Source organism: Eptesicus fuscus, chromosome 10 (assembly GCF_027574615.1).
Source record: "Eptesicus fuscus isolate TK198812 chromosome 10, DD_ASM_mEF_20220401, whole genome shotgun sequence".
Classification (NCBI taxonomy): Eukaryota; Metazoa; Chordata; class Mammalia; order Chiroptera; family Vespertilionidae; genus Eptesicus; species Eptesicus fuscus.
In genome coordinates, this window is record NC_072482.1 from 73,534,713 (window position 1) to 73,547,138 (window position 12,426).

The 12,426-nt window shown below is 40.9% G+C and overlaps 1 protein-coding gene across 1 annotated transcript in view; it reads left to right on the plus strand.

Moving 5' to 3' along the window:
- IL20RA (interleukin 20 receptor subunit alpha) overlaps positions 1-6,907 on the plus strand; it is a 29,738-nt gene extending 22,831 nt beyond the window's left edge. The window contains exons 4-7 of the mRNA XM_054721805.1: positions 123-298; positions 849-993; positions 3,878-4,017; positions 6,008-6,907. Of these exons, the coding sequence (XP_054577780.1) occupies positions 123-298; positions 849-993; positions 3,878-4,017; positions 6,008-6,799 (1,253 nt within the window). The 3' untranslated portion in view covers positions 6,800-6,907. The remainder of the gene's footprint in view (positions 1-122; positions 299-848; positions 994-3,877; positions 4,018-6,007) is intronic.
- The last annotated feature ends 5,519 nt before the right edge of the window (positions 6,908-12,426 follow it).

Below are 12,426 nucleotides of genomic sequence, written 5' to 3' on the forward strand. Positions count from 1 at the left end.
GCATCTCAAATAAGAGAGTTGGATATAGAGTTTTTGTCCCAGCACTAAAACTGATTAGACTGTAGTTTTGTCCAAGGTGATTTCTACATCTGAACATAATTCCCTCTCCTCTCCCCTTTAAGCACAAATTGGCCCACCAGAGGTTACTTTGAGTCCTGAGGAGAAATCCATTTCTGTTGTTCTGACGGCTCCAGAGAAGTGGAAGAAAAATTCAGAAGAAAGTTCCATTTCCATGCAACAAATATACTCGAATCTGAAATATAATGTGTCCATCTATAATACTAAGTCAAACAGGACGGTAAGTCTGAAATGGAACAGGGCACATAATCTGGGTCACTTTTTGCAGTTAATGCTGAAGCAAGCAGCCCTGCTGCTTTAATTCTCTGCATGTGAAAATGGGAAGATGTGATAATTCAAAAGAGATGCCATCCAAGATACAATTGAAGCTATGTAGAAACTTAAAAAACTTCAGAATTCCTTTACAGAAACTTTCTGTTAATGGATATGATATTGCTATTGGAGTAGTTATTGATGGAGAAGCTTTTACTTGCATGACATCTGTCAGTCACTCTCTAAGAAAGAAAAAGACGTTAGCAAAACACAGGACAAAGATGAATGAGAAATCCATCCTTACGTTATTATTTCGCATTGTACCGGGATTGTTTCAGTTTCTGGGTATTGCCGAGCTACAGGGAAAGGATATTTTGAAGCTGTTGCTGAAAAGAAAGCTTGTAAGCGTAGTAAAGGATTTCATGGTATCTGGGTCTTTTATTTCCTTGTAGAGTTATTTGTCTGGGGTGGTACTAGAAATCTTTGCCGTAACTGATGTTTGCAATTCCCTAACCTAGTGGTCTCAGTGTGTGACCAACCACACGCTGGTGCTCAGCTGGCTAGAGCCGGACACTCTGTACTGCATCCACGTGGAGTCCTTCGTCCCAGGGCCTCCTCGCCTTGCTCAGCCTTCTGAGAAGCAGTGTGTCAGTACTTTGAAAGGTAAGCTTTAAAACACCTCAGCTGCTCAGAGGAAGGAAGTCTGATGAAACTTGGCAGTGTAGACAAGGTATTGATTGGCAAATCCATTTCTACCAGAAACAGGTTGAGGCAAAGGCACAAACAGCCGTCCCCAGAAATGCATTGAGCAGCCCGGGACACTGCCATTGGACTTGGCCAGCGTTAGGGAGGGTTTTCACCCCTTGGGGGACCTCAGCACCAGGCCTGGCACTTGCTGCCAGCAAGCCTATGCCTTGGGAAATAACAATTGGGAATTTTTACACACATCTTTTTTCTTTTTAAGAATTATAATCATTCTGGTCAGTAGAAGTTCTGTGGTCTTCAAGCACATCAGACAATTAATTGTATTGCTAGAAACAAAGCATTGTCAGAAAAACACTTTTTAAGACAGAATCCTTTGCTCCCCCTCAGAAATACAAATTACGGGCTCCATGTTTACATATCACTGGCTGGCTGGTCTGGGATCTACAAACCAGTACTTACGGCCTCGCTCTTAGAGTTCCTTCTCTCTCCTTTTATTTGTCTCCTTCTCATGTTGTCTGAACATGGCTGCCAAGGAACTGTGAGCGAAGAGTCTCCTTCCTGTTAGGAGACATGGAATTAGGAGCTTAGCATTCGTGTAATCATTCTTCCTCCAGGGTGAGAGGACCTTGTATTCAAAACCTGAAAATTGAAAATAAATCCTAAAGTTGACTTTCATTGACTGGCTCTTCATCTATTATTCTTCTGTTTCTCTCTTCCAAATGTGCTGTCCTAAGACAAATGTCATAACATTTCCCCCAAGCCTTGGTCCCATCCCCAGCTATGGGATAGGAATGGTGACAGACCCCTGCTCTCCTCCTCCTTCATGCCCCCACGTGTCATAATGAAATGTCCCAAGGAATAAAAAGGGAATTTTGTGAGTACAAATAAAAAGTGAAAAGCTTCCTTTGTAAATCTCTATTTTTGTCATAACTTTCCCTTTAAAATAAAGGGTTCTCTACCACATGTCAAATTAAACTAAAATGCTAAGCAAGCAAAAGGCAACACAGAGCAGATTGAAGAAATTATTTTTGTATTTGGATAAAGTGCTCTGTTTACTAATAGCTTGGTCAGTGGCCAAATGGTAGGAATGCATTTCCAGTGGAAGTCATTTAAGCAGTTGGCAGAGTTAAGCAACTAGAGTATAGATTAAATTAAATACTTCCCAGTAAGCAGATGGAGCAACTTTCTAACCAGTTTAGGAAAGGTAACAAAAGAGCAAGGAGGCACCATTTCAGGTCCTGAGCTTTTCCAGGATCTCCCAGCTGTTAAATCACCCCAGATACTTTCCAAGACAACGCTATGGCAACCACCTTTTTAAAAAGTCGGGCCCAGCTGTTTTTGGCTCACTGGGTAGAGCATTGGCCTATGGACTGAAGGGTTCCGGGTTCGATTCCAGTCAAGGGCACATGCCCGGGTTGCAACCTTGATCCCCAGTAGGGGGTGAGCAGGAGGCAGCTGATCAATGATTCTCTCTCATCATTGATGTTTCTATCTCTCTCTCCTTCTCCCTTCCTCTCTGAAATCAATAAAAACATATATTTTTAAAAATCAGTATTCTCTCTTTTGGGATTATCTTTGGAAAATATTTCTGTTCCCGATAGTCCCCCAATCCCTACAAATACAGATAGAGTTTCTTGGTTTATTATAACCAACACGTGCTGATGTACACAAAGTGCCACCAGTCACTGCTGGCCTGGCTCCTTTTAATTTGCGCAAGTTCCGTCCCAGGCCAGGGATTGTATCCAGAGGACCGGACTGAGTTGTAGCCTAAAGTAGGAGCAGGTGGTGCTCCGTCACCTGCAACATGTGCATTGTGGTGTTGGCATCTTTCTATGTGGAAGCTGATGACAGATGTGCTCTTCAGGGATTGGTCAGGCTAGAAGAACCTGCAGTTGGACCCCCTGGTAATCTGCTTTACTCAAGTTTACCAATTTAAAGGCTAATCTCATCTGGAAAATGCCTTCACAGAAATATCTAGAATAATGTTTTACCAATATCTAGGTTCCAATTTGGTTTAGCCAAATTGACTCGTAAAATTAACCATCCCAACTTCCAATTACCCCACAGGAACTTAACAAATATAAGTTAAGCTCTTATATCTATTATATGATAAACGCAATAATCCCCGTTCATCAACTGTATACTCTGATCAATGGTGGGCCAGGACTACTTTTCTTAAAACTATTCACCAGGTCTTTTCATTCCCTATGGACTTTTACTGATCATGAACCCATAGCACATCAAAACCTGGAAGGGAGTTACTGCCGTTCTCAGCACACACCAGCTCAGCCACCTTCCTACAAACATCCCCAAGCTCCAAACGTACCCAGGAAAGTCTGAGCAACCAGCACGAGGGTAGTTCTGTTGGTCACATAGAAGGTGATGCCATATATCCCTGTCCTCTACTGAATATATGAAAAAGACTGAGTCAAATGAGTGGCATAGAAAAGTGGAGCTGCTTAGTGGGATCATTACAGGAGGGTTTTGTTGTTTGGTTTGGAGTGCTGTGAGTTGCCTGAATTTCAGATACATTTACCTTCAAGTATAAAAACCAACATGAATCTCATAGCCAGATATAAAATGTTGGAATACATGCTGACTTGGGTTGCTAACACATCCTTGCTGTAAAGATGTGAGACAGTCCAAATAATTCCTTAAGACCATCTATTGTCAGAGACAGTAAGAATTCTGAGACCCCTTACTACATTCTTATAAATGAGAAAACTGAATTCCTACATGTAAGTCGGAATATGCCCAAAGCTTTTTGACATTGCCAATGTTTTCCCACCACACCAAGTTACAACGCTCTACTCCCCCCACCCCCCTCTTTTTTTTTTAACAGATCAAACATCAGCATTGAAAATTAAAATCATCTTCTGGTATGTTTTGCCCATATCTATTACCGTGTTTCTCCTTTCTGTGATGGGCTTCTCTGCGTATAGATATATCCACGTTGGCAAAGAGAAACACCCGGCAAATCTGGTGAGTGCTTAGTGTGGCAGGACTCATTCTAACAACACATCTCCAGGTCGCTGGAAAGGAGGCTCTTTAACTGATACCATTCCTTTTAGGAGCAGATTGAGTTTAAAGGTAAAAAGCTAACAAATTAAAAAAACACTTTCTCTACTAGATTAACTCACTAACATAACCAAAGAGAAAGATGCCTTAGCATTAACAAAGATTTTAGGTTTAATGACCAGATTAGACTAGGTCTTGAGGTATGAGATAAATGAGGTCATGATCCATGCCCTTCCAGAGGTTCAAGTCTAGTTGGGGACAAGAATTTCAAAATGATATGACTATGATGAAAGCAGGCACTGGGGGTGCTAGGGTACAGGGGGAGCACTGAAACCCTGCATGGGGATCAGGAGAAGTTCATGCCTGGGCTTGATTATGAAAGGTGAGTAAGAGTTAGGGACCTCGTACTGGCAGAAGAAACAACAGGGGAAAGGTGGATAGCTGTTGGGGAAACCACATAGTATTGTTAAATCATAAGGTTCCTGATGCGGAGCTTTGAAAGATACAACAAGAGAGTGGGTGGTAAGGCCAGGTAATGAGAGAACTGGGCTGTTATTCCAAGAAGGTTGGGCTTTATTCTATTGGCAAAGAAATCTCTGTAGGGTTTTACCTTGGTAATGTCACGGTCGATATTGTGTTTTAGATTCAACTGGATAGTGGGTCTAAGACAACATTAGGGGGAGTGAGACTAGAAGAAACAAGTAAAGTAACTAGGAGACCTGCAGTTTTCCAAAGGAGAGAAGATGAGAGTCTAAGAGAAGAGAGTGGGATGGAGGGCTGGAGACCAGGACGTGGGATGGAAGCACGTTTAGGGGGGAAATGGCCAGAATCTCGTCACTTATAGTAAGGAGAAGCAAGGAAGTAAAAGGAATAAACCTTATCCTCTGGACCATGCACTGAAGGGTTTTGAAATGCTGAGCATATTTTAACAATAAAAATTATTTCTTTGGGAATTATTAAAAATATGTTCACAATGTACACAATACATATATGTATTCCTGTTAGTTCAGTTTAAAAATAGTTCTATGAATCTGCCTGCACTTAGGGTTCAGAATTAGCTTTTTAAAGACATAGAGAGACCTTTCCTGAAAGGAAAACTTCACAAAATTGACCACAGGTTACTTTTCACAAAAAAAAAATTATAAAAGAATAAAATTAAAGAATCTATTTTATAATGTTAAATGAAATCACATCATAGATTAGACAATGAGGATTGTAACATAAACTCATCATTGGCTATCTAAACAGGCACCTCACACATAATCCCAGCAACATTTTAACCTGAAACATGTTTTCCTGGCATTACTTAGAGTTTTTCTGTCTGCCATAAACTGGCAAATGGATTTCCCTTTTTGACTTTATTATAGCATGATTCCTTTGGAGTTTGGGGGAAGTAAGTAGAACCATCCCTGCTCATGTTCTTATCTGCCTTTCTACACCCAGTTTTCATGCCCACCCACATTTCATGTCCAGACTGTATCCAAAAAAGGGCTGGGAGCCCAGTAACCACAGCTTATTAACAAATACATAGTGAACTATAATTAACAAAGCAATTTCAAAACCTCCATCTCACTTAGTTCTCACCACCCCTTATGTGGCACAAATTCTGATTTTTCAGAATTAAAAATCAAGGCTCAATAAATTAAATAACATCCTAAATTTCCTCAGCCAGTTAGAGGAGGGGCCAGTCACACCCTTATCTTTGACCTGGACAGATACCTACCCAATGAACCACTTTTCACTTTCATATGCATTTGGTATGTCTTGGGTCTCTTCCATATGCATTTTGTGTGAATGAGGTTTTCTCTGTATTCCAAGCATAACTTTCACTTCCAGGAGTTGGTAAGAATAGATCTTTAAAACCATCTGATGACAGTATAAGTTCTACTTAACAGCTGTTTTTAATATCTGTCGAAAGTGAAAAGGTGAAAACCATTCTCTTCTCTCTTTATAGATTTTGATTTACAGAAATGAACTTGACAAAAGATTCTTTGTACCTGCTGAACAAATTGTGATTAACTTTATCACCCTCAATATTTTGGAGGATTCTAAATTTCCTCAGAAGGATATAAGTGTCGTGGAAAAAAGCAATGATGTATGGGATCTGCATGAGCCCAGCAAGGACCAGGAGCCCCATCAGGAGGAAATGGAGGTGATGCACTTAGGGTATGCTTCCCATTCGATGGACATTTTCTATGACACTGAGAAAAGCTCCGAAGGGACTTCCCTGACCCAACAAGAGTCACTCGGCAGAGCAATACCCACAGATAAAATAGTCATTGAGTATGAATATGATGTGAGACCTACTGACCTTTCTGTGGGGCCTGGAGATCAAGAGCTCAGTTTGCAGGAGGAGATGTTCCCACAAGGAAGAGTATTTGAGCCACAGGCAGCTTTGGCTGACTGGAGCCCGCAAACACTAATGTACTCAGATACCCCTCAGCTCAGAGACTTGGACCACCTGCCAGAGGAGCATGTGGACACAGAAGAGGAGCCAGAAGAAGAGCCATCGACCACACTGGTCGATTGGGACCCTCGGACTGGCAGGCTGCGTATACCTTCATTATTTAGCTTTGAACATGATTCAGAAGGATGTGAACATCCTGAGTACAAGGAGCTCACAGAGGAGGGCCTATTGTCTAGACTTTATGAGGAGCAGGCTCCCGACAAGCCCCTTGAAGAAGATGAAGCCTATCTGACGCAGTTTTTGGAGGAATGGGGATTATATGTACAAATGGAAGACTAACACCCACACCTCCCTCTCTGCCTGACCCCTACTGTTGCAAGGCACATGAGTACAAACATCCGAGTGCCCAAACAATAAAGTATCTGGGATAAAAGAAGTTTACCTATATTTTTCTATGTCAGTGAGAACTACTTATTTCCTCTTTCCTCGTAGCACTTGTTCCATTCTGTCTCACATAGTGGTTGGTTCATGCCTGCGGGCCTCTTACAGTGATGGCAGGCACCTGGAGTACAGTGGCTGACCATTGCTTTGTACCAGTAATATTTGCCAAATGTTTGCCAAATTAGATGCAGAATGTATTCAGGGGTGTGTACTATGGCCCTTTGTTATTTTCAAATAAGCACATTTATACAATTATTTTTGGACACTTAAATATATAACACTGTAAAAATGTTTCATGATATAAATACTACTTTTTTAGAATTTGGTTTATTGTTAGAAGAATGATATATTTAAAATATACAAATATCACTAAGTGGGTGGTAAGTTGGTCACACTTAAGGACCCCAATCCATCATTAAATCATAATAATACATGTTCAAAATAAACGAGTAAGCACAGATCTGCTTGATATCACAAGCTTTGGGCTATTTTAAGTAGCCATATTAATACTTTATTAATATTTTTCACTTGAACATGGATGGACCTTGAGAATATTATGCTAAGTGAAATAAATCAGTCAGAAAAAGCAAGAATCATGTGACTTCAAGTGTAAATACAAATTGTTATTATTTTGTAGTTAGGAAATGTCCTCCCAATAACTTAGGGGGTTTTAGGAGGGGGCTAGCTTGAAAGAAACTGCTGCATTTTATAATAGAACTAGAGGCCCGATGCACAAAAGTTCGTGCAAGAGTAGGCCTTCCTTCCCCCAGATGCTGGCACCGGCTTCCCTCCAGCACCCGGGACCTGGGCTTCCCTCCTCCGGCCACCCACAGGTACCCGGGACTCAGGCTGGCTTCCCTTCGGCCCTGGCTTCGTCAGGAAGGACGTCTGGTCTAATTAGCATACTATCCTTTTATTATAGACTAGAGGTCTAGTGCACAAAATTCATGCACGAGGGGTGGAGAGATCCCTCAGCCCGGCCTGCACCCTCTTGCAATCCGGGACCCCTCGGGGGTTGTCCAGCTGCCAATGATTGGGTCTAAACCAGCAGTCAGACATCCCTCTCAGAATCCTGTACTGCTGGCTCCTAACCACTCGCCTCCCTGCCTGCCTGCCTCATAGCCTCTAACCACTCTGCCTGCCTGCCTGATCGCCCCTAACCACTCGCCTGCCTGCCTGATCACCCCTAACCACTCGCCTGCCTGCCTGATCACCCCTAACTGCTCGCCTACCTGCCTGATTGCCCCTAACCGCCTCTGTCTTGGCCCCCGGCCACTGTGGCTTCATCTGGAATGACGTCTGGAAGGTCCTGCAGCTGCCTGGTCTAATTAGCATATTATGCTTTTATTTAATAGATATTACATTCATTCCTAGAAATGTTTTTATTAAATTTATTGGGGTGACATTGGTTAATATAATATAGGTTTCAAGTGTACATTTCTATGATACACAATCTGTATACTGCATTGTGTTCCCATTACCCAAAGTCAAATCTTCTATCACCATATATTTGGGCCTCTTTACCCTTTACTCCCCTCTTCCTCCTTCTCTCTGGTAACCATCACACTGTTGCCTATGTCTATGAGTTTCAGTTTTATATCCCACATATGATTAAAATCATATGATTCTTAGCTTTTTCTGACTGACTTATTTCACTTATCATAATATTATTAAGGTCTATTCATGTTGTCACAAATGGCAGGATTTCATCCTTTCTTATGGCTGAGTAGTATTCCATTGTATATATGTAGCATATCTTCTTTACCCAATCCTCTATCGAAAGGCACTTTGCTGAAAGTTTTTTGATGACTGCTTCAATTTCCTCCATAGTTATCGGCCTATTCAGATTTTTTTATTCTTACTGATTGAGTTCTGGAAGGTCATATTTTTCTAGGAATATGTTTATTTCTTCTAGGTTGACATATTTGTTGGAACAGAGTTGCTCATAGTATTTTTTTTTACAATTCTTTGTATTTCTGTGCGGTCTGTTGTTATTTCACCTCTTTCATTTCTGATTTTGTTTATTTGGGTCCCCTCTCTTTGCTTCTTGGTGAGCCTGGCTAGAGGTTCATCAATCTTGTTTATCCTTTCAAAGAACCAGCTCTTGGTTTTATTGATCTTTTGTATTGTTTTTTGTTGGTGGTGGTATTCTTGTTTTGTCTCTATGTCATTTATTTCCACTCTGATCTTTATTATTTCCTTCCTTCTTCTCACTCTGGGCTTTTCTTGTTGCTTTCTTTCTAATTCTTTAAGTTGTAGAGTTAGATAATTTATTACCAGTTTTTCTTGTTTTTTGAGGTAGGCCTGTAATGCTATGAACTTCCCTCTCAGGACTGCTTTCACTGTGTCCCATAGATTTTGATTGTTGTGTTTTCATTGTCATTTGTTTCCAGGATGTTTTTTATTTCTTCTTTGATCTATTTGATAACCTAATCATTGTTTGATAACATGCTATTTAGCCTCCAAGTGTTTGAATTTTTGTGATTGTTTTTATTGTAGTTTATTTCTAATATTATGCCATTGTGATCTGAGAAGATGCTTGATATGATTCCAGTCTTCTTGAACTTGGAAAGACTTTGCCTGTGTCCAGTATGTGGTCTATCTTTGAAAATGTCCCATGTGCACTTGAGAAGAATGTATATTCTGTAGCTTTGGGGTGGAATGTTCTGAAGATGTCAATTAAGTCCATCTGATCTAGTGAGTCCTTTAGGATTGCTGTTTCTTTGCTGATTTTTTTTGTCTAGAGGATTTACCCAGTGATGTCAATGGGATATTATTAAAGTCCCCTACTATAATTGTATTGCTGTCAATCTTCCCCTTGATATCTTCCAGAAGTTTTTTCATGTATTTGGGTGCTCCTGCATTGGGTACATCTATGTTTATCAGAGTTATATCCTCTTGTTGTATCGATCCCTTTAGTATTATGAAGTGGCCTTCCTTGTCTCTTGTTATGGCCTTAACTTTTAGGTCTATTTTGTCAGATATAAGTATTGCTACTCCAGCTTTTTTTTCATTTCCATTTGCCTGAAAAGTATTTTTTCATCCCTTCACTTTCAGTCTGTGCGAGTCCCTTGTTCTGAGGTGGGTCTCTTGTAGACAGCATATATATGTGTCGCATTTTCTTATCCATTCAGCCACTCTATGTCTTTTGATTGGAGCATTTAGTCCATTTATGTTTAAGGTTATTATTGATAGGTACTTGTTTTTAGCCCTTTTTCTTCTTTGTGCATGTGTTCCTTCTTCCCTTTCTATTTCTTCTTTTTACAACAGTTCCTTTAGCATTCCTTGCATTGCTGGCTTGGTAGTGATAAACTCCCTTTGCCTTTTTTGTCAGCAAAGCTCCTGGTTTCCCCTTCAATTTTGATTGATAGCCTTGCTGGATAGAGTATTCTTGGATTGAGTCCCTTGCTTTGCATCACTTTGTATACTTCATTCCATTCCCTTCTGGCCTGGTGTGTTTCTGTTGAGAAATCATTTGATAATCTAATAGAAGATCCTTGTAGGTAAGACTGTGTTTTGCTCTTGCAGCCTTTAAGATTCTCTCTTTGTTGTTAACGTTTGCCATTGTAATTACGCCGTGTCTTGGTGTGTGTCTTTTGGAGTTCTCTGTAGTTGTGTGACTTTTTCTTTCTATATCAGGGAAGTTTTCTGTCATTATTTCTTCAAATAGGTTCTCTAATCCTTGCTGCTCTTCTTGTCCTTCTGGAACCCCTATTATACATATGTTACTTCATTTCATGTTGTCCCAAAGCTCTTTTAGGCTCTCCTCCTGCTAATTTTTTTCTCCAATTGCTGTTCAGATTGGGCTTGTTTCTCTGCCCTATCTTCTAACTCACTAATTCAGTCATCTGCTTCTCCTAGTCTACTGTTGAAACCTTCCATCATGTTTTTTATTGTAGCTATATCACTTTTGATTTCCTCTTGATTCTTACATAGGTTGTTGATTTTCTTGCCCATCCGGTTTATGAACTGTATGACCATTACTCTGAATTCTTTTTCTGATATATTATACGCATCTGTTTCATTTAGTTTCCTTTTATTTATTATTTATTTATTTATTTATTTTTGGCAATTCCTCCTTTTCTTTCCTCTGGGGGTTGCTTCTTTGTCTTCCCACTTTTGCTATCACTGAAGGGTCCAGGCACCAAGTTGCATAGGGCCTGAGTCACAGCAGTGGGCTAGGCAGGAGCATCGTGCATGCCAAGAGTCACAGGCGAGCTGGGGGGCTGGGGTACATGGCCGCTATAGGTCGGCAGGAGCCCCGCATGCACCAAGAATCACAAGAGAGCCCGGGATGTGTGGGACCTGTGCTGCTGTGGCAGGTTGGTGGGAGGGGAACGTGCTCCAGGACTCTGGAGCCTGCGGCCAGGATGGCTGGAGTCTTGCTGTCTGTGGGTCTGCATCTGAGGCCAGTCTGGGTGATGGTGAGGCTGGACTTCTAATCACAGCAGTTCTGCCCTTCAAGATGACATGGTTTCTGTGCCAGCACCACCAGCCGCCCAGAAGTGCTTACAGCAGTAGTGGGGGCTCCCTGTCTAAGAGAGCCCGGTGCACCAGCCCCCGAAAGTCCTGCAGGATCTAACTGTCCCTCACTCACACACACACACCACACATATCCACACACTCCCCTTTTGCTCCCTCACTCTCTCACACTCTCTCCTTTACTGCCATCCTGCCGGCCGCCATCTTCTATCTCCCAAAAGGCACTTTGGTTGTCTCCATATTTTAGACACTGTAAATAATGCTGCAATGAGCATAGGGGCACATGTATCTTTGTAAATAAATATTTTCAAGTTTTTTGGTTAGATACCTATAGGAGAGATTACTGGGTCATATAGTAACTCTATTCTTAATTTCTTTTAGGAACTGCCATACTGTTTTCCATAGTGCTGGACCAGTTTACATACCCACCAGCAGTGAATGAAAGTTTCTTTTTCTCCACAACCTCTCCAACACTTGTTATTACCTGTCTTATTAATAATAGCCATTCTAACCGGTGTGAGGTGGTATCTCATTGTAGTTTTGATTTGATTTCCCTAATAGCTAGTGAAGTTTAACATCTTTTCATATATCTGTTGGTCATTTGTATGATTTCTTGGGAGAGGTGTCTGTTCAAGTCCTCTGCCCATTTTCTAATTGGATTGTTTGTTTGGTGTTGAGTTATGATAATCAAAACAGCATGGATTGGCAGAAAAGCAGACACACAGACCACTGGAACAGAATTGAGAGGCCAGAAATAAAAGCATATTTATATGGGCAAATATTTTTGACAAAGGAGCCAAAAACACATAATGGAGAAAAGAAAGCCTCTTCAATTAATGGTGCTAAGAAAATTTGAAAGCCACATGTGAAAGAATGAAACCAGATTACAGTTTGTCCCCACAAAACATTATTTCAAAATGGATCAAAGGCCTAAATTTAAGATCTGAAACAATAAATTACTCGGAAGAAAACATAGGTACTAGATGTATGGGCCTTGGTCTTAGAGAACATATTATGAATTTGACCCTGAAGGCAAGGGAAGT